The 26,133-nt window shown below is 40.6% G+C and overlaps 2 protein-coding genes across 7 annotated transcripts in view; one reads left to right on the forward strand and one right to left on the reverse strand.

The window, feature by feature from the left end:
• MCM9 (minichromosome maintenance 9 homologous recombination repair factor) overlaps nt 1-26,133 on the reverse strand; it is a 46,374-nt gene that overhangs the window by 7,570 nt on the left and 12,671 nt on the right. Inside the window, exons 7-11 of one of the 6 annotated variants that reach the window (XR_006168151.1) lie at nt 25,245-25,364; nt 5,954-6,128; nt 3,836-4,038; nt 2,691-2,763; nt 1,195-1,277 (exon numbers count right to left, since the gene is read on the reverse strand). Coding sequence is in view for 5 of the 6 variants with exons in the window: in XM_042814578.1 (XP_042670512.1) it covers nt 1,195-1,277; nt 2,691-2,894; nt 3,836-4,038; nt 5,954-6,128; nt 25,245-25,364 (785 nt within the window). In the remaining variant the exon portion in view is untranslated. Of the gene's footprint in view, nt 1-1,194; nt 1,278-2,690; nt 2,895-3,835; nt 4,039-5,953; nt 6,129-20,480; nt 20,556-23,945; nt 24,048-25,244; nt 25,365-26,133 lie in introns of those variants that run through there. The other 5 variants (XM_042814587.1, XM_042814578.1, XM_042814594.1 and 2 more) reach the window with 5 other exon arrangements.
• On the forward strand, nt 7,937-17,043 carry ASF1A (anti-silencing function 1A histone chaperone). The gene is made up of 4 exons (XM_042814631.1): nt 7,937-8,314; nt 10,773-10,888; nt 14,366-14,542; nt 16,618-17,043. Exons 1-4 carry the CDS (start codon nt 8,206-8,208, stop codon nt 16,828-16,830), a joined length of 615 nt encoding a protein of 204 aa, XP_042670565.1. The 5' UTR covers nt 7,937-8,205; the 3' UTR covers nt 16,831-17,043.

Genomic DNA, 26,133 nt, shown 5'->3' on the forward strand with positions numbered 1-26,133 from the left:
TGCACAGTAGATTACCTGTGGCACAAACTGCAATTAATCTCTCAAGCTTCATTGAAAGAGAAAGGGGGATCACAAGGGCCACCCCCCACATGTGACTTTGTACATCTACCTCAATGCACTTTATTTCAAAGAAGGTCCATTTCCACTTCTGCAAAAGTCTTTAACATATTTGAGCTAATGGATGCTATAAAAATTGCTTTAATTTTGACCTATTCATATCAATCTATACAGAAATAGAGGATGCCAGTTTGGACCAGACCAGTGATCTGTGCAGTAGAGTACTCTATCTCTGACAGAACCCAAACCAAATAATTCAGAAGTGCAAAACACACCCATGTGAAAAATACAGGATAATCTACTTATGGTTACTTATTTTCTACTCCAAAGCATTAATCTTTATTTCTCTTTAAAATTTTCTATCTGAAGGAATACTGTCTATTTTAAATATATTTTAGAAGTAAAAATATTCTCCAAATTTCCATTTAAAAAAGCCCCTACCAGATTCATATCCCTTTTTTCTGCTCCAAATCTGCCTCTTTTCTTTACATTCAATATCCCAATGATGCTCCAGTAAATTATAATGTAGCCTTCCACATTCATTCAATGCCTGTTTTCACTATTTTGTTTCTTTTAACTTAGAAATATTACACAAATCCATGTGATAACTAGAAAACACAATTTTCAATGTATGGCAACCAACGTACTGAACTATTAAGGTTTCTCAGAGTAAAATTATTTCCCTAAAAGTTCTGTGAGTTTCAGTATCACCAACAGCATGTTTTAAAATACTTTAATTGCAATGCAAAGTGTTGATCTTGGCAACCAACAGAAGCTTTCTCAAAACGGTTGGTTCTCTCATGCCTAGTTCATGAGCAACAAGGTAATGACACACAAGAAAAATTCATCAGACTATTAAAGACAGCAATGTAATAATTTTTCCCTCAAACGGTCTTTAAAACGCAAATTATTATAGCATAACAAAATCCACTTCATCCAGAGTTTCCATTATAACCTATGTTTAATGATTTCTGTCATCAAGATGGACCAAAAATTAATTGTCAAGGTCTCTGCTGATCTATTTTCCATGATAACATGAAATCTTCTCAAAAGAGATTAAAGGAGTTGGCATATATCTACATGATAAATCCATTAATGTGGTATTACAGCAATTACAATGTCTGCAAGAAATCTTACCTGCATAGAAGACTCCATCACTGATACCACAGTTACAGCATCTTCCAAAGTCACAGTATCCCTAAACATCAAGCGGGCATGAGCTAGCAAAAACAAACGGGCACTGAGAGTATGAGTGAAAGTACATTAGAAGTTAAAAGCAATTTCTGTACTACAAGGGAGATGATATTTCTTCCAACTTCTTTAGCTCTTCAAACACTTGTGTATGGATCTAACGTAAACATCAATACGGTCCTTTTGATTTTGGTGTTAATTCCAATAGAAATTAGAAGACTTAGTTTTACAAATAAAGAATGTAATGTGCTTCTGAATTACAGTAACAGGACAGTTTGAATAACACTACACAAAATGTTGTATTGTACATAAAATGCTAGATATGGCAACAAAGAATGGGATATAATTTATTATATGTCAGAAAAGATGTAATTTCTTCTAACTGCTCTGAAACATGCTTTTCTCTACGTAGCTATATTTTTTCTTGCTTTCTTTTCATAAGACAGCAAAACAAAACTGATTTTTTCAAGTGGATATAATGCAAATTGAAATAATTTTCTACATGAAGCTATCCTAATTGGCTGTGGAAACATGGTTCTTATTCAGCGTGAGAAAGTTTAATTAATACCATCTATAAAGTACTTTGAAAGAATGAAGTCCTATTAGAAGTCTCAAATATGAGGCACACAAGAATGTAAGAAACCTTAAATACATAAGTAACATGTGGAGCTTAAAGAATTTATACTTAAAGAATCTTAAGAATTTATTTCAACTAAATAGTGTCCCCTGAAAACTGAGACCAAAGTATAAATATCTGATGCAGAAAGTACTACACAGCTCACTGGTATATAAAAGCATGAAGACCATTTAAGATTCTTTATACAAAAATACTGTATATTCTCTTAAATTCACCTTGAACATAGTCAATATGACATTTTAGAAAATGAAATCATGTTAACATAGAGATCTATGCTTCCTTTGTTTTTGTTCTTGTACATGAAATATAACTTGAATTTACAGTTGCAAATGTTGTAGTCCCTACTGCAAAATACAGACTTGATTACTGATGCTGAAGGAAACAAAAACGTGCTGACGTTCTACTCATTTCAGGACAGTTCTCAATAATTGCACATTTCATCAGGCAGAGTAGAATGGCAACCCAGGGCTCAAACTAAGAAAAATGATTTCTGAGATTCGCTTTTCATAACGACACATATCTTTGGAGACTTTTTTCTCTAATATAATTCCTTCCAATGGCTTTAGTCTTTATTATGTCTGTGAGAACAGTGAAATTAAAACTGATATTGATCATCCAAATACAACACTTTTTCCTACATTCAAAATCTCCAAATCTCTTTAGATCGTAAAGTAATACAAGTTTCATCTACCTGTATCTCTATAGAAAAGCTGCTACTCCACTCACTGGCTATAATTAAAGTTCCAATCTATTCATTCTATAAAGGTTAATTGGCAGCCTAAAAATAAAATTGTCCCAGCCTTACCTTCTGCAAGGCGTATCAAACTCTCCAACAAGCGAATGGTGGTGCGGGCAGCATTCCGGCAGTCGCTCTGACGCTGCATTTGATAATAGCGTACAAGGATCAGGTTGCTCTCATCAGACAACTTTGGCTGTATCCTTTTTATAAGGCAGAAGTAGGTTTTCATCTTCTCCATGCTCCAGAGCCTTTCTGATTTGCTAGGGCAACCTGCGTAACGACTGCCTCGTCAGTGAACATACGACAGATATGAAGCCCTTTCCTAAGGATTACTGTTAATTAGGTGGGTGAATATAAAGGACATTTTACTGTATTTCTGGGGCCTTTTGGAGTGCCTGCACATTAGTCCTTGAGGACTTTGTTAAATTCCAGTGTGGATTGTTACATACCACCCAATCCCTCCCCTAACACAATCCACAGCAGAGCCTGCAGTAATTTCAACAGCAGTGCTGTCAGGCTCACTGCCCACCAGATGGTACGGTTGTTATTAAGCGCTCCAGTGCTGTGTAAAATGTAAAGTGCCACATGACTGCTGTACTTCCTCTGGCTATTTTACCTGCTCCAAAGAAACCAAAGACTACCTGCCATATTCTGAGCATTTTTTGTAGGGATACATTTTGGGAAGGGAAGAAAACGAAATAAGCTACCTGAAGGAGTTTCTCTAATCACTTGATCTCTAATGGGGATCAAAGTCATGCTCCTAAAGCAGATGAGGGGCTGGTTAACATCAAATCACACTGCCCTTCCTAATTTCACAGCATGCAGCTTTTGCACACTGTTTAAGCACTCCATGAGTCCTGTAGCACGCGCAGCTCAGACTTGTTCTGTCTGAATTACGTTTCCCACTCACAGCATGTAAAATAGTATCGTGTAGGATCTGCACATCAAGTAATAAGGCCAAGATGGAAACCACCCACTTACTGAGCTGGGCTGATGGTCTGATCACAGAGTAAAGGTAACTATGGCGTTCACGGATCACCTCTACTAATTAATCAGTGATCTCTATCTTATTCCTACTAGAAAGACAACCACCACCACAGGCAACTATCACAGCAAACACATGAACACCGATTCATGCAAAACGTTGAAAAATAAAATACTAAAATGAAAGGTGGGGGGGGAGGGAAATAATTTAAAAAGACTGCTCTTACCTTTATTTTGCAAGATGAAAGATGAAATGATGCGGTCCCACTCCTCGTTCTTTGTATCTAATAACACTAAGACCAGGTCAAATCTGCTCAGCAGGGGACTGCCAAGAGCTATGTTGACAGAGACAGACTCAGTAGGATCATAATGGCCTTTGGGGTTTGTTGCTGCCAGTATGGTTGTCCTTGTATTAAGCTTACATACCAAACTAGAGAGAAGTAAGATGAACACCTGAATTAAGCTGGGAAAGGTAAACGATTCCAAAGTGTTAAGAACAAATACCATGTTTTTATGTTATAAAGACCACATCTTACCTTCAAAGAGTGCTAAGAGCTAATCAATACATATAATTGTTGTAGTAATGAATATTACACACAAAGCTTTTCTCAGTCAGAGAGAATAGCAACTAAAGACTGCACTCAGCACATCAAAAGTAGCTAGGCAATATTCCCACAAGTCATTTTTCTATACAGCTGGATCCTTAGCTGATTAAAGTTAACATAGCTTTTCAGAAACAAATGTTACTTTGTGCATTCCTACGGTATATTTTTTTCACAATTAAAGGTAAATTTTGTCTTAATTCACATTTTAAGAAAGCAAAATAAAATGGAGCATATGTTTTATTCCTGTCTGTAATCACATTTTGGATATTAACCCAGTCAAACAGTGATGGCAGCCATATCAACTCTATTTCCAGGGTAACTGAGATTTTTCTCTCTTAACAATACTCACCTAGTCTGTGTTATTAAATGTGGGGCAATGTAACTGTTTCAGTTAAGGAAGCAGTTATTCTACCTTTACTTTGACACCAAGCTAGAACTTTAAAGGTAAAAGGTAAAGTTGTGGTTTGAGGTCTTCAAAACTCAAACAACCGCAACAAGGAACCCGACTAAAATATATCACTATCTCATCATGCAGAAATACTGCATTGTTTCCAACCATTTGTCCCCATCTGCACTGCTGGCAAAAAGGCTGACACTTCCCCACATGAGGAGAACATGATCTATCCACTTTCTGCCTAGTATTTTTGCAAGGGCTGCATCCAAATCGGTTTGGGTGAAAAAGTATGAGTGAATGCATTTTTAAGAATGCATAAACTGAGCAAATTCATGCATACTTTCAATACACAGCACAGTATAACATAGTATATAACATAAGGAAAAGGTGATGCATTAGATGTCATACAGGCAACAGGAAATGTTGAGCAAAATCCCAAAAGAGAATGCAACAGACAGGAAGGGAAGAGGAGGTCAGTTGTAAAGTGGAAAAAATGGAAGAGCACAAGAGGCTGGAGAAAGATTCAGTGCAGATGCCCGGAAAAAAAAAGGACATGATCAACTAGAGGATACAAGAAGATGTGATGGGAGCAAGACCAGAGTGGATGGGAACAAGGACGGATGTGGAATGGATGGTGCCTTCTGAGTAGCAGACTTCACTAATATCAGCCAGGGGATGATCTGGGCCCAGACATGAGCAGCTCATAGCTGAGAGAAAGAGGTTTGAACTCAGAGATCAAACTGGCAGAGTAAGAAGCAGCAGATTTGAACAGATACTGGTTTAAAAAGAGTGGACATGAATGCAAGTAGGAATTTATATTCATGCCTTGCCCAACATAAAAGTTGGAGCAGTCTGGAAATCCAGTATTATTAGATATTGGAGAAATGAAATCCTGCTTTATGAGTTCCAATACTAACTTCACTAGGTTCCTCATTTCACATACAATTATTATGATAGCTCCCACAAAATGACAAGAACACAGTTTTTAGGAAAGAGTCCTTGTCTAAGCGCAGCAGTAGACTGAAAATCCGGAAGTTTGGGGCCCTGGGCAGCCTGATCTAGTATTAGGTATGGAGACTGGCGGCCCTGCCTATGGCACGGAGGCTGGAGCTTGATGATCCTTGTGGTCCCTTCCAACCCAGGCCATTCTATGATATGATTCTATGATAAGTGAACGATGTATGTCTATGAAATGTCAGTTCACCCTGTCGACCAATATCACTGAGAACAAAACTATGTAGTACAATAAAGAAAACAGCTGTAATCTGTTAGCATGAAAAGCATCTCTTCAATTTGTAAGTGTACGAGAAACATTATTTTGTCACATATGTTAACATGCCACTTACCCTGCTTTTGCTACACTGATGGTTTGTTGCTCCATTGCTTCATGGATACTGGTTCTGTCATGTTCTTTGATGCTATTGAACTCATCAATACAACAAAGGCCTCCATCTGCAAGCACCAGTGCTCCAGCTTCCAAGTTCCACTCCCCAAAGTCCTTCACAGCAGTCACTGTCAAACCTGAAGAATCAATTATTCCAGTCAGTCTTTTTCTCAGATTCAGGAGCAAACAAGAGTGAAAGAATGGGACATGGCACGCTGGCTTGTGCCACAGACAGAAGGAGAAACAGCAGGCTAACTCCACCACATATCACTACCATGCATCTCATTTACACTTGCTGGTAAAAAATCCCACCAGTGTTATGCAGGTTAGCCCTGATCTGTAGAGCAGATTCTGCTAAGCTTTCCAAACTTAGTAATTCCTTATTAACAAGGGTGAAAAAATCAAATCTGCTAGATTAAATTGAAAACTGGGGTGACTGCAAAGCCCACAAATTTACAGAATGAATGCATTCAGCTCTCCTTACCCACCAACTGCTTAAATAGACAAATATTCCAGAGCTGAAGAATAAAGCTTAGAAAAAATAAATAGATTCAAAATGAAATGAACAAAATGAAATGAACAAAATAAGTTTCCAGCAGGCATCTGAATGTGCACAGTGACACTGGGAGCGTGGAAGGTCAGAAACATTTCAAAGCTGTGATAACGGCTGCTCACTATCAAGTATATGCAGCTCTTTTCCATTTTCCTAGTCCCTACTTCCCAGTCTTTTCTCTATCTTTAGCCCTTCTTTTTCACTACAAAGTGCTCTGCTCAAAATATCCTGGTAGCTGACAGGCTGCTGCTAGCCTGAAGCCTTCTGAAACGCTACAGCAAAGCTTGCCCAACGATCTCCCCACCCAGCACTTCCCATGTCCCAGGGAAGATGCTGCTGCCTCCTCATCTCTATGCAGATCAGTCAGAAGTTATTGGCAATATACGTTTCCTGACAGTAATTTTAGCTTGTTGTGAGGAACCTCTTCTACTGTGCCCAATCGGGCCTTGTGTCTGACATGAAGAATGCTAAAAACGTATGCTGAGCAACAGATGAGGCAACTTTCAGATGGTGACACTTCTTTGTAAATACAGAAACGTAATTCCCTTTCCAAACCCGGCAGTGGTTTGGAGGACCATTAAGAACTGACGGCCTCAGTGCTGCTCTCACTGCAGACATGGCAGACTCTGCTCCTCACCTGCATGGCTCAGGCAAGATGTCTGCTCCACACCTTCCTGCTGCACACTCAAGGGTTCCCTGCAGGCACGATTACTGCCCAAACGCATTATTTATTTCCTCGGGGAATCGCTTCTCTGAAGGGAATCTGAGAAAAAATACCTCACACCCCCAGCCCCTGGCATGGCTCTCCCCAGCGCGGCGGCGGTCGATGACATGACACCGCTGCCATCCCCGCACACGGCAGCCTAAAATGGCCTCCTCCCCGGGCCGCCTGTGCTCGGGGCGCGCGGCGCCGCCGGAGGCCCTTCATTACAGCACAGCCACGGGATGACGGTTTTTAGGAGGCCGCTCACACAGCGGCCCCCGTGGGGCTGCACGGCGCGGCTGGCGCGGGCTCGGCCGGGCAGCCCCCCAGCCAGCACGTACCGCCTGACACGTCGGGCTCGCAGAAAGAATTAAACAAGCAATAATAATAACAATAATCCCCGGACAAACAAAACCAGCGAGCCCACAGCACATGGCGGAAACCCACGCGCGAGCAGAGGCGCGGCCTACGGCAGCTGGGACCGCCCCCCGGCTCCGCGCTCGGCCCCGCCCGCTCGGGCAGGCCCCTCCCGTGCCGCGCGGCCGTTGGCCGGCGGCTGGAGGACGGTTTGGCGGCGGTGGCGGGCGCTGGCCGGGCGGGGGCGCCGAGCCGCGCGGCGGGGCCGGGCGGGCGCAGGAGCCTGTCTTGCCGCCGCTCGGCGGTCGGCTCGGCTCCGCTCGGCTCGGGGAGGAGGGCCCTAGCCCAGCGCGCGGCCAATCCGGGCGGCCGCTGGCGGCGAGCAGGGCAGAATGGGCCGTAGTTGAGTGAAATAGGAAAGCTGCGAACAGTGTGGAGTGCTCCCGGTGTAAATAAAAGGGGGGAAGAAAAGTTTCCCCGAGTCGCGGCTCTGCAGCCTCGCTCCGACGGGGGCGCGGGGCTTCGTGCGCGGCGGAGACCACCGCTCGGGACTTTGCCGTGCGGCGTTCACGCGCTCCTCCTATTGTGTTTTTTTCAAAATATGGCAAAGGTTCAGGTGAACAATGTAGTGGTGTTGGACAACCCTTCTCCTTTCTACAACCCTTTCCAGTTCGAAATCACATTTGAGTGCATAGAGGACCTGTCGGAAGGTGAGTACCGCTCTCCGGACGCGGGTTCCGCGGCCCCGGGCCGTCGGATGCGGGGCCGTGTGGGCTCCCCTCGGCCCGGGCCTGCTCCCGCCGCCGCACGGCTCTCCTCCCCGCAGAGCCGTGCCGCCACGCGGGGATGCGGAGCTCCGGCAGGGCCGACCGGCCCGAGCCCGGCGGGGAAAGTTAGCGGCGGAGCCCTCGCTCCGGGCTCTCGGCTCCGGGGCCGCCGCTCCGCTTCGCTCCCCGCCGCGCCATCGTTGAGGCCGCCTTCAAGTTGCGAGGAACTTGTTAGAGTGGTGGTAGCCATGTTGCCAGCTTTGTGTGTGCGTGGGGGGGCAGAGCGGGAGCGGGCGGACGGGCAGGGCGCCGCGCGGCCCCGCGACGCGGGAGCGGAACTGTTGCGCGGTCGCACCGCTGCGCCCGGGCAGTAGCCGCAGCGCGGGTAGCGTTTCGGAGCGAGCGGTGCGGGGCCTCGCGCTCCATTTTAACACTTTAAAAAAAAAGAAAAAAAAAAAAAAAAAAAAAAAAAACGGGAGGCAGGGCGGGCAGGCGGCTCTCTGTGGGCACAATGCTCGGGGCCCGGCGGGTGGCGGTCCGGGGGCGCCGAGCCGTGCCGGGAGGAGGGGGAGGCGGCAGCCACTATTTTTGGAAGTCACTCGAAAGTTACCGGCTGCCGCCGGGGGAGGCGGCCTGGCGCCGCCCTGCACGCCGCCCCGCGGGGACCCCGGAGCGGGCGACGCGGCTAAGAGCCCCTTCTCGGCCAGGCTCACGCCTTCCCGTCTGCCCGACGGGCTGCGGGCGGCTCCCGGCCCGGTCTGGCCCGGCTCGCTCCGCAGCGTTGTTTCCTCGCCGCCGGCAGGCCGCGCCGCGCCTCTCCGCGGGAGGCGCCCCGAGAGTCCGCGCGGGAACCCCCGGGCGGGAGATTCGAACGAGGCGGCGCACGGCGAAGGAAACTGCGGGCTGCGCGGCGGCCCCGAGCGGGGGCGGAGGCCGCTACGCCGGAGCTGCCCGGGAACAGGTGCCGCTACCGGCCCGGCCCCGATGGGGCCCAGTGCCGCCTGCTCGCCGGGGAGCCCGAGAAAGCGGCGGGAGGCAGGGAGGGAAACTTACGGAAATGGAGACTGGGGACGTTTCTGTCCCTGTTTGCCTCTCTCGGCACGGGTTTCTGCCACTGTTAGAGGCAGTGGCAGACACGGAGGGTTGGCGGTGCTGTCAGGAACTTTGAGAAAGTCCTGTCTGCGTTTGGGTTTCCTCCAGGCCTCTTCCACCCATCCTGAAACTAATCAGCATCTCAGCTCGAGCAGCCTGCACCAGTGAGCTAAGTATCCACCCTGATGCCTGTGGCTGCTTCTCCCTGCCTCGGGCAGTCAGGGCTCACTCGGGACAGCAGCACCTGAATTCTCACACAGTGTGGCACGCAGCAGTGCCCCCAGCAGAACAGGACAGGGCATCACCGTGCCTTTCCTTCGTTGTGTCACTGCTCCTCACTGTGTGCATTTAACACTGTGGTTAAATCTGGATGGTCAGATTGCTAATTAGCGGTGGCCCAGTTCAAAATTCTCAGTTCCCCCATCTGATAAAGGTTAGACTACAGGATACAGTTAGGGTAAGCACTGCTATTTTTCACGCTTAAAAATGAGATTAAATAGCTTTTTCCAAAAGAATGAATTGCTGTCATTTCCTTAGCATTTGTGTACTAATGTCTACTCGCCTGTTTACAGCCAGCCATGTGTACCACTTGTCTTAAAACTAAATTCTTTGAGTTCACTTCCCCCCATTTTTAAATTATTCCATGTCATCGTTACTCAGCAGTATCAGATCAAACTTTTAAAGGTATAAGTTATCTTTCAAAGGCATGTTTTTCAGTACTAAGTGTTACTGGTTTAGAATGAGCAAGTGATGGTATAATAGCCTTAAATGATCTAGCCTGTAGGTCCTCACTCCTTGTACGCAGCAAACTGCATAGATTCCAACAAAAGGTCATCAGCTGACCCAATGAGCGCCTGCAGTGCCCAACTAGCTAACACTTTTGGGGTGCTTTTGGGGTAAACAGAACCTGGTCAGTTATGCTGTGCTGTTTGAAGGGTTACGATTTCATTAATGAGGAAAAACAGTTGCAATCCAGAATACTGGAGACAATCCTGCAGGCTGAGGAAAACTCATGTCCTAATGAGTAAATGGACCCTGCCTGGTATAGAACAACCACAGCTTAACCTGCCTATGAAAATAGTGGGACTCCTGCAGTACTGACTGACTAGAGAAAGGTGGTGGGGTGGTTTAGTTCATGAGGACTGGGGAAAGCATCATCTTCCTCCCCCTGATGAAGGCAAGTTTCGTATCCTTTATACCAGTTGCCAAAGAAACAATTTTAAACTAAGCAAAATCATGGACAGTCAAGAGTGGAAGACCCTTAACTGTAATGATAAATAATGTTTGTTATTTAATTCTTGTTCTGCAGATTTGGAATGGAAGATAATTTATGTGGGTTCAGCTGAAAGTGAGGAGTATGACCAAGTATTAGACTCTGTTTTAGTAGGACCTGTTCCTGCAGGCAGACACATGTTTGTATTTCAGGTAAGTTTTGAATTAACTGTTTCTAAAGGAATTAGTTATTTTGATCCTTAAAAATGACTATCGCGCTAAGAGGCACTTGAAAAGTAATAGCTTGAAAAACTTTCAGTCAGCTCTTCAGGTATCACGCACCTTTCTTTAAGATTTATACTTTGCCCCCAGTATTTCCATAGCAATATTTTCATTTGTAGTATCAATATAAGATACACTGATAAAGGCATGGTTCCTGTAGGTGATGATAATTTTATATAATAAAATAACAGAATGTGTTGGGCTGCAAGGGACTTAGCCCACCAGATTTGAACCACCTGCTGTGAGCAGGGTTGCCACTCACTAGATCAGGCTCATAGTGTAAGTCTCAATTACTTGAAAACTTCAGGTTCTGAAACTTTCAAATGAAGAATTATTTTCCCCTGCCTTTCAGGACACACTGAAGGAATGAGTTTGGGTTGGAGGCTATGTTTATTAACCAATTATTTGTGTGAGTTGAAATGTTTCTGTTTTGTTTTGGAGCCCTATTTTTTTTCCACACAGAAAATGAAGATGCTGTTGATCTTGTTCATCATGTTCATAACAAATGCATCGTATGCCAGTAGTTCTTTTGTTATCAAAATGTGATATACTGCACTATTTTCAGTCAAGTTACAGAGAGTCATAACGGGGAGGACCAGGGGGGCAAATGCCTAAAAAACTGTTGTGTCATAATAGGAGGGGCTTGAAAATTGAATTTACTGGTCTTGCAGTTCCAGTAGAATGGATTCCTTTCCATTTTAAATGGATGTGAGTGTTTATAAATGACACTAAAGCTAAACTAGGAGTGGGCATGCAAGCATCTTGCTTACATTCGAATAGGTAAGAGACTGAGTTGGTGGTCTGAGTACATTAGACTTCAAAACCACTGGATTTCAGGTGAGGGGAGGATTTAGCTAACGTTTATGTAAGAGACTATCAAAAACTGAACTGCTGTAGTAGGCTTTTGCTGGTGATTAAAGCTACTTTATTCACCAAACTAATACTGCCTGGGAGATGGAGAGAACAAGGGAAGGGCAGAATGGGGCGCATTGCAGAGCTGCAGGAGGCATATACATAAACCAAAGAAGTGGTCTTTGTCAGGGTAACACAGCAAAAAGACCTTTGCAGAAACGCATAAAATTTTCAGCTAATAATATGCTGTAGACTTTTCTAAATACAGAAATCGCTGAAATAGCAAATAAAATGGAGTGTCACACATATAATACTGAGGGTGATAAAACTGCCTTTGTGAAAAAGGTGCTGTGTATCAGGTTGGTATGTTAGTGTTGCATACAGAAAGGTGGCAAACTGTTGTGCTTCTCAGACTTGGACAATTAAATTCTTAACATTTTAGAAGATTTCAATATTAAAGGCATACTGCCTTGCCTGTTTAGATTAAAATACCAAGACAGAGCTAATGAACCCTGATGCCTTCTCTCTCTCTATGCATTTGGGGATTTACAGTAAATTCTTTTGGAGATTATAAATTATTTATAATTTTACGGGGAGATACGACTGTACACTAATTTAGCTACTCTAGTAATAGCTAAATGCATATCTGTTGTCTTGTGTGGAAAAGCAAGATAATTCAATACAACATACACATTGAGTGATTTCATAAAATCCTTAAATAATTATTAGCATGAGAATGGCACATGAAGACTGTGATTTTTTTTTTTTATGTGGAAGTTAATCTTGCTACTTCTTTTTGCCTACCACAACATCTGTTTGCAACCACTCGTGTATCCCTGTATATGGCTACCTGTTCCCTATGGAACTGGGAGGCTTTATATCCAAGGCAAGGAGTTAAACATTTGAGAAAAGATAGCAGATTGTTTTAAGAATCACGTTCAATGTCATTGCCACTCAACAAAACAGTAGTCAGTAGCTAAGTAGGACTAGAACAGTATTTCTGCAAGTTCACAGCTGTATCATATCATAACATATTATGGGACATGAAATGCCAGTGGCAGTCAGGAAGAGCTGAAATACCATGTTAGGTGCTAGCTGAGTAGGGAATTAGGGAATTAAATGGAAGAGTGTACTTTTGGAGTGTATTATTCTATAATTGCCTACTGTGGAATTTCAGGTGATCACATGGCCCCAGGCACTGAGTAGGATGACTGAATGTAGCAGATTCATATATTGGCAGTTCTTGTGTTTTCTTGTAGCCTCTATGCTTCTTTTCCTTGGCCGTTGCCCTGGACAAGCTATAAAGTCATTTGGTCACTGCATGCTCCCTTCAGGGCTGGGGGAGTCTACCCAGTTCCCTGGTGTATTTATACCCAAGAGGTCCAATTCATTTAATTGTTCTGTAAAGTGCCTGTAGCTTCTTACAAAAAGCCAGACTGGTTTGAAGGCTCAAAATTGAAGTAGCAAAGAGCAGAAGTCAGTGATGCATGATTACTAGCTCCTGAATTTCACGGTGCTAGAGCATATAAATACTAGAGAAAAACAGGGATGAGACGGACAGCAAAAATTAATGCCATTCATCCTCTGTCTTAAGGCAGGATTCAATACACCTGAACTATTCTAACATAATTAATACTAATTTATACTCAGAACAAAAGTGTTCATTATTAGCTTTGGACTTGCCATGCAAAATTGTAAACATGAGTCTTTTTCATTTATTCTTAAATTGCTGTTAGTCTAAATTTAGAGGAGGAGGTACCACATATTTATCACCAAGTGTTTGGTTAGAAAGCATTTTAAGAGACCAAGGTAAACTGCATTTTATGAAGTAACCTTTATTGATTATTAATAGTTACAGTACTACAGAAAGTAAGGATGCTAAGGAAAATTGTGTTAGTTGTCTATGAGGACTGTACACTGGCTCAAAATGTATGATGTCCCGCAGTGGTCAGTGCATTTAACTACATGCATTTTAGGAAACATAGACATGTGGAAGCAGATGAGAGAAATAGTTTGTTCCTTTCCTAGACTTTTGGGGGATAGTCCAGACCTCACTGTAGCCTGTGGCTGCTTTTGCTGAAATACAAACTATGGTCTGTATTTGTGAGATGTTAGTCATGTTAAAAAATGCGTACAGATCAAGTCAACCTAAGAGGTATGGAAAGACATACTTCCACTGAATTACTAAGGTGGGCTAGAGAATAATGGCAGTGTAGAATTAGAGAGCTATTGGCACACTTGTTCAAACAACAGCTCAGCTAATTATGTATTGAAAAGCAGTTTTGGATCAAAGCTGTCTAATCACCCTGGAGAAATGTCAGCACACACTATTACTCGGTTGTAAGTAATTCCCTCTCTAGAGGGTACCATCCTAAATTCAGGGTTGGTTTTTTTTTTTTTATAAAAGCAGGTCTGCTTTCAGGTTAACTTGAAAGAAACATTTTAAATTTACATACATTCTCTGCTAAGTTTTAGGAGATACTACTTGAGATTGCCCTGCTAGACAGACGTACGGTGTTGATTTTACTCTAATAAATCTTTCCTTTTCTCATCTAGGCTGATGCTCCTAACCCAGGGCTTATTCCAGATGCAGATGCAGTAGGTGTAACAGTAGTGCTAATTACATGCACATATCGAGGTCAAGAATTTATTAGAGTAGGCTACTATGTAAACAACGAATATACTGAAACAGAACTGAGAGAGAATCCACCAGTAAAACCAGACTTTTCTAAGGTAAGGCACATTCAGTCTATCTATTGTATGCTTATAAAATATTTTTAAGAATCAAACTCCAACTCCAAATGATCCTATAAATTATGTTTCAATAGCACAAAAAGACTGGGAGACAAAGTAGAAGTACCATGTATTTGCCACAAATTTGGAGAACATTCAGAAATCAGTAACAATTTCTGCTAATTTGAAGCTTTGTTTGGATGTCAGTATGAGTTTATACTCCTGAAAAGAAATAGAGACTGGGTTCCTTCTACTTGAATTACTGTTGACAAAATGGCTCTGTTCTTAAAAAAAAAAACAAAAAAAAAAAAAAAAACAAAAAAAAAAAAAACTTTTCTATAGGACAGGAAATTGGGATCTGAAATTGAAGTTTTAACACGGTCCCTACACAACTATTCTGATTTTCTGCAAAGCAGAAACTGAAAAACAAATTACCTATGAAAAGAGAGAAGATGGGTAACCTGGTAAGAGCAGGTTGGATGACTATTCAATTAGTGGACAACGTGGTCAGAAATTTATATTTTAACTTGAAAAACATAGTTACTTCCATGTTAAAAACTGAACCAGCAGTAGAATAAAAACGAGATGTAAAACAGAATTGTTTGGAGGAGAAAAGCCAATTAAACATCAAAAACTAGTCAGACCAACTCCTGTGGAACAAACACACAAAGTTCTGTACTGTATCCTGGCTTGCTTTAGTAAACGATCTTGTGGAATCGGAGTTTTCTCTTTATGAAAGCTGATGTGTGCACGTTCATGTCCACGGTGGTCATGATTAAAAAAAGAATTGGGCTATTTCTCAAGTTTATATGAATTATACAGGTATATGAAGAACTGAGTGGAATAATGTATGTATTGTAATGACTACAGATATAATTCCCATAGTCTGAAACAGATCCTCAAACGTAACTTAATTAAAATGGTATGTAAACTGTTTTTTAAAAGTTGCTGATGATTTTTTATGCTTGACTTTATTTTCAAGGATCAGATGCTTTAAGTGTACTCAAAATTCACAGTTACTGTTAATTTTTGATTCTTAAACTTATAATCTGTTCCTTTTTATTTATTGTGTCATTGAAATCTTTTATTTTTGGTGTGAATGCTAGAATAACTTTCTTTAAGCAACTGAATTTAGAAATATCTTGTCATAATTCTGTTGTTTTGTTTTTTTTTTAAATATAAAAACTGCTTGCATGAAAAAGAACAGCAAAAGCTATCATGTATTTGTACAAAACAGTCTTAATATGACTTCAGGGCAGAACTTAAATGTGCAAGAGGAACGTAAGGTCATTAAACACGTTCAACTATTGTTGATGGGAAGCAGACCTACCAGGTCACCTTAGTTTGCATAAGGGGCTGGGAAATATTTAAAAAGAGCCCTTCATTGAGGAGTAAAATAAACATTACTAACAAGGAAGACTTCTTCTACGACCAGTTTTAACTTTAATGAGATAAGGGGTCAGTTGTGATAATTTGCCATCCTTCAAAATTAACTGTATTCTTCAAAGAAAAATAAAGGCCAACTATAAGAATAAAATGTGACTGGTCTCAAGGTGTGCCCACTACCAAATCAGAGTAATGTTTTTTCACTTTAAGATGAATCAAAAGCATAGCCATTTAATGGAAGGAAAAGCTTTTCTCTTAAATGAGGAGAAACAGTTGATGGAAGCAGTAAAATTATGGTAAACACCATGAAATTGATGCAGAATTTTATCAAGTCATGCGGCACACGGAATGTTTGTAGGAGTAGTTATTTGCTTTAATAAGCACTGCCTAAAGTAAAACCCTTGCACTTTACTTGCAAAGTTGTATAGTCTTGAATTCACAGAATACTTAACTGCTTTCTTAGGAGGATGCTTTTATTTTGCTGGATTGGATATTAAAGCAAATGGACTAGTGGTGTATTTCTGTAAGCATGTTTTTATCCATATGTAGTAGCTACAGATTTGCAATTACATTAACAAATTATTTTGCACATATATGGCTGCAGGAGTAAAAGGAAAAAACCTATATGAATGTGAATTCTGATTAGAGACACAAACACTATATAATCTATTTCTTTTCTTCCCACCCAGCTTCAAAGGAATATTTTGGCGTCTAATCCCAGGGTCACAAGATTCCACATTAACTGGGAGGACAACACTGAAAAACTGGAAGATGCAGAGAGCAGTAACCCAAATCTACAGTCACTGCTTTCTACAGATGCATTACCTTCAGCATCAAAAGGATGGTCAACATCAGAAAACTCATTAAATGTTATGTTAGAATCTCATATGGACTGCATGTGACTAACCACCATCGTTTTGGTACTGTACATGTATTAAACTGTAAAAACAACCAGAACTATTTCCCTCAGTTTCCCTAAGTATATAGTTGACAAGCAATGTGAAGAACTTGTTTTAAACATCCTGTAGAAAGTTTATAAAAAACAACAGAAAAAAAAAACCAAAAAACAGTATTTGAGCAAATGGTGGAATATAAATACAACTATTTTTAAGTAATTGCTTTTTTTTCTCTAACTTGTTACTTTGTTGGTCTAAATTGAACCTTATTAAAGTATGCCTATTCTTCTCCCCTCCCCCTTTACTTTGTAAGCACTGATGAAAGCAAAAAACCCTGGAAGTTAAAATAGTCAGGCAAAATGAAGCAATAATGCTATGCTGTGTCCTTATCTCTGATACCCAGATTGCCAAATATAAAGTGCCCTTTAATTAAACACCTGAAGAGCAAAGCTGTTATTAGAGAAAGTACAAAGACAAGTGTTTGCTGCTTAAAAAAAAAACAGCTCCCAACTATCCTCTCTCTTTCTGCGGAAGTGGACAGCACAGTATAATTCTAGGTGCAAGCTTCTTTTCATTTCAAGACACACACTAGTTACTTAAAGCATGCAATTTGAGATATACCATCTGTTATCTTCAGTTTTAGGACTTTTCTTAATCTCCTGCTGCTATTTAAACTGTTTTTTTTGACAACAATGTTTCATATGGATTTAGATGGGTATTTCATGAGAAAACCCTTTTGCAGCCACTGAATGGTATACATAGGTGGTTGGAAAGACTCAAGCAATTATTAGAAAATTTAATTGTCAAAAGGAATAGCATGAGCACCCCCCAGAAATGGCTCTTCTGCAAGATCGTTATGCACAGTTGCTGGTTCATACATTGATTTTTCAAGTAGGCTACATTTTTTTAATTTTAACTTATAGTAGCGAGTTCAGATGTTTTCTTTCAGTTTTTTGAAAGATCTGGAATTTAAAATATTTCAGTTTTTTGTTGCCCTTTAAGGGAAAATGATGCACTGGTATAAATTAAGATTCATACCCTTTGTGGCAGGCACTTCATACTCAAGAATGCACTGCCTATCCTGAAGGTGTTGCAGTGACACATTCGTTATTACCTGAGGCACCCTTGAAGATAAAAAAGAATGAGGCAGTGAACTGTAAAGACTTAAGACACTGTTATGACACTAACAATTCAGTTATTCTTTCTAATCCTTGTCAGCATTATAGGTTTACTGTGACTATATATGCATTTAAAATTGTAATCAGTCATGTCAGATTACAGAAATAGTGTTCTGCTGGTTACTAGTAACCACACAAACTGTGAATCCTTGTAGGTTCCAGGCCCTTAAAATGGATGAATTTCATGATGACTTGGCAGAATAGCTCTGAATAAAAATAGAATGCTTTCTCTTCATTTTCTGCATTCTCTAATAAGGATGAAGATGTCCCAATCAGTTAGCATTTCTGTCTTTCTCACACAATTAGTACAATTGTCTTTAATTTAAAATGTATACTTTCAAATTGCAAAGGAAAGACCCGATGTGGATGTTACATGTGCATGTTTCTTTCTTGCATCACAACACAGCAGAGCATATGGTAGCTGAATGACCAAATTGTATTGAGAGCCGTTAGTATTTGGAACGCAGATTCTAATGTGATACTGCAGAAGCCAGTATGTCTCAAATGTAAATGTTTAACATAGTCATCTACTGAAAGGCTAATGCTGGTAGCTAATGATGTCTGACTTAAGCTAAAGCTATTGTAATAATACTTCAAACCTCTGTTCCTGCTAGTAATTGAAAGTATGATTAGGTACAAGCTATAACCAGGATCCATCCACCAGTAGCACAAAGGCATTTTAGAAGCATGTGCTACAGAGAAAGAAGCAAACTTTTACTGCCATTGCAGAATCAACTACAAAACATGGTGAGCAGAACTACGTCAATCAGCCTGCAAGCCAGTTAATTTGGAGAAATTCAGAAGGTGAAGGTATACTGTTTAGAAGAAAAAAAAGGTTAACTGTACTTGTGAACTTCTCTGCAGTGAACTTCAATCTAGATGTCACAATGCTGCAACAGAATATGGCAGCCCCTCTGTGATACTAACTTATAGCTGATCCATCAACTGCAAGAAAAAGAATTGCCATGCTGTGTTTGGTGACAACTGCAAAAAGAACCACCATACCTACTATGTGAGCACCTCACAGTCTTTTTGAGAGGAATTGTCTTTCTATGCTTTCCAAAAGATAGGAAAGCTCTCAGGTTTTCATCAAGCCTGTCCAGATTGTAGCAGTCCACACAAACTGTTTTCTGTATTTGCCACATTTTCTGTCAAAACCATATTCCAGAGATAAGGAATTTGAGTATTCCAGATGCTTTAGGACTAATGATCAGGTGACATCAAAGCACAAAATTAGTGGCATTAAAAGATACAGTGAATATACTGCACCTCTATAAAAACTTGTCTCTTATCTCTGAACATTTCAGGACAGCAGGGCTGCTTACCAAACGTAGACAGGTAGCACTGACAGCAGAACATTATAATTTCAATGCTGAAGACAAGTTCACTTAACCAACAAACTTCAATTTACACAAACTATCAACATGCAAGAAAATGCTACAGACTCTATTGAAAGGAATAGTGATGCATCTATTGTACTTGTACCTCAGCTACATAGATATACTCAATTCCATTAGAAGATTGTCATAACATTCATCAGAGATTTTTCATATACAAAAAAACAGATGGATCACACAAGGCCTCGTTACTGATGAAAGATGAGGTTATTTTTCTGTTCAGCTTGAAAAAAAAATACACATTGTCCCTTCATCTTACAGTCACTGTGATTAATTAATGCATTATTCTAATTTGAATTACTATGACATTCAGAGTTGGAAGGGAGCAAATTACTCTAGCTCCATCATAGGGAGACTGGTGAAGTGTAACCTCCCTAACGGCTCTGCAAAACACTACTGATAATAATACTCTATCTTCAGTGCTCAGAATGCTACAATAACCATGGTCACTTAGTTTACAGCCCATCCTGCATTTGTGACTCCTGAGTGAGTCAGAATGTCAGAGACAAAGCTGACAATGTGACAATCCATTATTTTTCTTTGGAAGGCCTCAACTGCTGGTTATCCTGAAGTCAGCTGACTGCTGGCTAACCCAGTTGCATAGATAGATAGATAGCTTACTGCCATCCAAAATTGGTGGTAAGGAAGAAAAAGGAAGAAAAAAAAAAAACAACCAGCCTTGTGCATGCATACTCCATGCTAATACTCACGTACAAGAGACAGAGAAGAGGAGAGTAACTAAATCTTGTAAATTCTGTCTGGACAACTCCAGGAGATCTTTCACTTCCTTAATTACCCTGCTACTCATCTGCAACAATTAGTCTGCAAGGCAGTAGCCTGCAAATTCAGTGGGATAGATTCTGATGTTCTGTTGAGAGCCACAAAAGAAGTTTGGGCTGGAGATGGTGTGTTATATTTGTTGCTTGCTGGAGGGTTCTGCTCAGGGTTAGCAGGGAAGACAAAATGAAACCGCCAACTACCTGTAATGGCAGACAGCGTATGAGGAACTGGTCATGTTAGGCCTTCTCATTTGTATTTATGTTTCCGGCTTAAGTTCTGCTTCGTAAGAGGTGGTCTTCAAATATGAGATTAGATGTGGGCTGCAGAAGACAGGTGGAGGTATTTTCGCTTGATTTTCAGTCTTGGCAAAGAATTTCTAAGACAGAGAAACCAGCTGGAGTCACTATGGAGGCTACTTTCAAGTTAAACAGGGTTTGTATCTAGAATATAAAGACCTCTCAGAAGCAAAGGATGGGATGGAGGGAGGACACCCATCAACATTTCTGACTTTTGCTAATACTAGCTTGGAAGCATGGTGGGCAGTCACTGTTCATGGTATGGGTGATGGGACCAGCCTCCAGCAGACAACCGAGGAAAGTTTGTGATGCAGAATGGCAGTACCAGATGTAGGAGATAACAGCTAAGTGTTAACAGCAATGATAAGAACTGGCTGAAATGTCAGGAGTTCATGCGTTTCCCTCTGAAAGTCCGCTGGACCTTAAGATGATAATAAGGCTTATCTTTCCATATGAAGGGTCCTCTAGCTTGTTCTATCTCACTAGAAAAGTATGGCAGACAACAATGATACAGACTGGGAAGAAGCAGAAGGCTTTATGGTACAGCAAAGGGAATCCTAAAGTTTTGTAACAGACGTCAACTGAATGATATGCCTGACATTTCAACAGCAGGAAGAAACCTCTCATGAAAGCCTGCCTGAATGTATTCAGCCAAGATTGTGACTTCTGGTCAACACTGTTGATAAAGATGTTCCTCCTGCAGTATTTCTTGTCCCTCCTATCTGGAGGTCTTCAGAAACAGGTGTGAACAGACTGATATTTTAGAAGACAGACTGCTCTAATCTGTTACATGCAAGTAGCAACTGTCTCAGGACAAGGCCACATCATTAGTGAAAGGAAATTAAGGGAATGTGCAGATCTCCAGGAGACACTGCTCGAGGGATATTGCATTTCTCCCAGGAGCTTTGATCAAAATTCCAAAATTCACTCCTTAGAGAAGTTTAGTAGACTTCCTAGAGAGTTAAGGACTCCTCGACTTGAGGCCTAACTGCTTAGGGAACAGCCAGTGAAGTCATACTATAAGAAAAATATTTTCAACATACATGCTGACAGAAACTACTACGAGTTCATGTACTATTTTGAATATTCAGGAAAATAAGAATCGTGTGTCAAGAGTAAACATGCAAAAAGACTAGCCTAAAGGCTACATCTCAATAACCTGATCAGGGCCATAGTATGGATCCGAGCACTGCCATGCTATTATCCTCAGCAGTAAATTGTTAGCTAGCATGTTCCCTGTCACTGCCTTAGCCTGTATCAACCAGCAAGTGCCCAGAAACAGCTTGGGGATCTACAGATTGGAAAAAATGTCTCCCATTTCAGTAGGAGAAACAGCTGATAGTCTCCCACATTTTAGACAAGCTGTTCTGAACATAGTTCACAAAATTCTTTATGTAGTCCATCTGTGGACTGAACAAAACTCTCCAGAAATTTCAACAGCCAAGTATGCACTAGAAAATGTCAGCGTGACTGTGGCCTCAATGCCCACGAGCTTCAGACCCACCAGCAGCAGGCATGTGTGGGCTGCAACCCCTATGAAGTCAAACACACTGAAAAGATTGCTGCAAGGCTCCAGGGAAAAAGGAAATATTTCCTTATTAGTGATTATCTCCTCCAAATACGCACACGGAGTACTACAGCTGTGAGGACTGCCAAGCATTTAAATTCAATAGTAAGGCAGAAACAGGGAGAGATTTTGTTAAACTTCAGTAAGTCTCCTTCTGGAAAAGTACGTACCAATACTGAAAAATTAAGGGCATATGAATGACTATCTGTCATTCTCAGATTGGAAGCAGAAAGAATGAACCAGGTCTTCACAAAATACGAACATTCTGCAGACAAAAAAATGTGAGATAGGTGGTTCCCATCTTTTACTTACAAATCAGAAAGTCCTCTACTCTCAAAGGAACTTTTTCCCACTGAGACGCTGCATGTGGGTTGACCTTGTGGCTGACAAATTTAATGGAAGATATGACAAAGGAATAAAGCTTGGCTCCTTGTAAAAGTCATAAGTTTGGAGAGAATTATCAACAGAAAACCTGTATTACATGTTAGCAAGAAAGGCATCCTAATAAAACAAGTAAACTCAGCATGCTATCTAGTGACTGAAAGTAAGGTTCTGTTTTACCCACAAATAGAATGGATTACTTGTCCTTTGGAAAAGTTATTTGCAGCAAGCTGTCAACTTGAGCCTCTCAGTGAGATAAGAAAGATGAAGCTCTTCAATACTGATTCAATTAAAAAAAAAAAAAAAAAAAGATAAAACAGGGTGTTAGCCAGGATCATACTTTCCGAATCAGCAAAGTACATCTGATGAAGCACAGATTTTGTTTAAAAAGCCTTGGGGGAAGCAAGATTTGAACCTGTTTGAAAGAGTGGGGGACTTAACAGTAAATGAAGCTAGAGTTGGATTTCTTTTTCAGCAATTCCGCAAAGTTAATTCTAGTTAGGTCTAGATAGGTCAACAGGTTTGCAGCAGACAGATGACACTGCAGGGCCCCAAAGAATCATACTGGATCTAAAAGGAAACTTTTCCTAAGTAGAACAGAAAACAAAAGGAGTTTTGGTAAAAGAGGTGCATTAATTATCTAGTGCCATGTCCAGGCATCAAGAAATGCTTGTATGGAAAAATAAAAAATGGATACAACAGCTTTGAAAGAAGAATTCCAATGTCCCCCAACAGCTACCACCAGATGTGCAATGGATACAAAGTATGTTAACATAAAAGATCTTATCAGAGTTTGGTGAGTTATTGGCAGATTGTCTGAAGAAGGAATCCAAGTATAAAACAACTTTTAGTTTATCCAGGCTTTTACCAATTCATGAGTGTGTCTTTTGGCATATGTAGACTGTAATCATAAAGTCAGTAATAAACTGCAGTATGGACTACTTTTATATAATGTAAGGAACTAGGAGGAAATGGAACTTACAGATTTAGTCTTTCTACTATGGAGGAGAAAATATTCATTAGGAGTCTCTTCTAATGAGAAAGTAGAAATTGGTAATTTGAAGAGTGCAATTATGACAAGAAATTTAACACAATTTTATAGTGCTCAAAACTCATCATTTGGTGCTTCTGCACGAACAGCAAGTTGACGAAATCAACACTAGGTACAGCTCCAAAAATATTAATCAATAAGACAATCATTGAACAAGGAGGGCAAAGAAAATAACTCAAACTACATCCGAACTCTTGGGCTAGAAATTAATGTTTTAGTTCAAATGATGAAAATGTTCTCTACAATTAAACTATGGTTAGGGTTTCTGGTGAGATATTCAAGTTTCATTCATGATAAGGGTTCTTGAGAATTTCAAGGTGGAAATTTAACACACCTGCAGTAAGATTTCAGGAAAATGAAGGAGATAAAGTGTTTGTTTGTTTGTTTGTTTTAATATAAAGAAAAGTGACATGTAGGTGATCTAAAGGTCTAAAACAATCCTTTCACAAGATGAAACTATTATCTCCAACACATAATTTCAGTTGATTCTATTGCATGTGTATCACTATAAGCTTGTAAACTCCCATATTGGTTTTCAGGGAAATGTCTTTGAACATAACTGTCACAGCTGACCTGGAAACCAGACCACACAGAAAATGAAGGTGAAGTGGGAAACGTGGTGAAGAAGGCAACAGAAACATCAGAAGCCAAGAGCAGCTGACACAGGGAGATTACTCCCAATAAAAGCAGGCAAGATTGCAATGAAATTCATGACAAAACTTTACTCTAGGTCACTGCCAGTCCCTGGGCAAAATTTTAATAATCCAGCCTGTTCTTAATTCTTAACACAGAACAAAATGTAGACATAACATTATGCTGAGCCAAAATAGTTTCTCTTCATAAACATTTGTCAGTTGTTTGGGTGGAAAATCAGGGGCACATGTATTTCAAACAAGAGTGTATGTGCTCATTCCACTACCACTGAAATAGTTGTCAAAGCTACAGAAGACACAGCACACACGTACGCGTAGCTTCAGAACTGGCAAACATTTATTATCTGGTTTTCCTACGTATAAATAATGCTGTTTCCAAACAAAGTGAACAGCAGTATCTGAGAAACAGTTAAGATACACATGCTGGCTGAAACCTTCTCATTTTTGTCCTTAATTATTTCACTATGTACTAGTAATATAGTCATTTGCTCAAATGAAGTCATTTGCAGAGGTGATCTGAGCCAGCATATTGTCCACTGAAAAGTCTGTAAAGATATCTAGCATTCAGAGGCAGCTAGGACATACTTAAAGCTTGTCAGACTGTTTTTTTTTAAATAAACTTTGCTCTCTGAAGCATTTTTATATATCAGAAATAGCTCCTCAACACAGGGGAATATTTCCAGAAAACAAGCAGAAATCAAACTGGCAACCAGCCAAAATATATAAAACAACACAAGAACATACATTCCCCCAAACACACACGTTCAGGGGAAACCACATGATTCTAGCACATCACACAATGTGAGCTCTGGAGAGAATGTCACATTTGTCGTAGCTGGGAGGAACACTAAAAATACAGATCCACATCATCCTCTCCTAGCAAACCAGTGAGAAATACTTCTGGATGGGGCTCATAAGGTTCCCTGTTAGAAGCTCTTCACACTGCTCCATTGATACAGAACAAGCAGGACTGCCCTTCTGCAGAGACATGGCATGCCTCCACCCAGTTTTTTGCTTAAACTGTACTCACACAACCCGAAATCGAGAGGTAAAAGGCCTCTCTACATTCTTTGCATTGGAGTACATTACAAAGACTTCCAAGCGAAGAAGCACATACCTGCACTTGTAGATCCAATTCCTGCAGTAAGCACAGACCGTGGTGTAATCTTCACTGCATACTTGAGAAACTGAGATTTCCCTGTTCCTGGGTCTCCAACTAACAGAAGATGCGATTCACCTTGGGGAAAATATTGATATAGAAGTAGATAGTACATATACAGAGAAAAATATATGCAGAATGCTCTGAGTTAAATAATAATTCTAATTCTTCATCTCACATTTAGCACTACGTAAGCATTACAACATATTTACAGGGTGTGATCAATATATCATTTAATAGAAGCATAGTTTTATTGTTGTACCCAAACCAAATACTTACAATGAATTATTTAAAAAAATAATAGCAGGTATTTGACAAAATTTCTGTAATGCAAGTTCTTACATTTTAGAATACTCCTTTCTTAGATTCAGCTCACTCTTTAATGTGAAACAAAAGGATACCATGGCTTAGTCATGTTTTCACTATTCAGTTACTTAAATCACTGCAAAATGACCTAATGAAATCATCAGGTTGTTTTTCTTAACTAATATTGTTATATCACCCACAGTTATGCAATTCAGTGATTCCTAAACAGTGTAATTACATAAGTAAATTATTTGGATACTACAATCTCAGTGAAGTGAGACTGTCATCCACAAAACATTATTACCACTTCAATTCAAACTATAATTTTATTTTGTTGCTGGAGCACTAAGAGGATCCTGTATTTGAATATGCACTCGTATTACTTTAGAATTATTATGACCTACATAGATTCTGACCTGTGTACCACCTGGCACATGGCATATTTGCCATCTAATAACAACAGAAGGAGAATCAGCAGGTGGACAACTTACAGTAACAGATCTAAGTGAGAAGTGCTGACAGTCACAGATGGAAAAGTCTG

The sequence above is a fragment of the Centrocercus urophasianus genome, unplaced genomic scaffold, assembly GCF_019232065.1.
Source record: "Centrocercus urophasianus isolate 14NV4802_14NV808 unplaced genomic scaffold, USGS_Curo_1.0 seq_10, whole genome shotgun sequence".
NCBI lineage: Eukaryota > Metazoa > Chordata > Aves > Galliformes > Phasianidae > Centrocercus > Centrocercus urophasianus.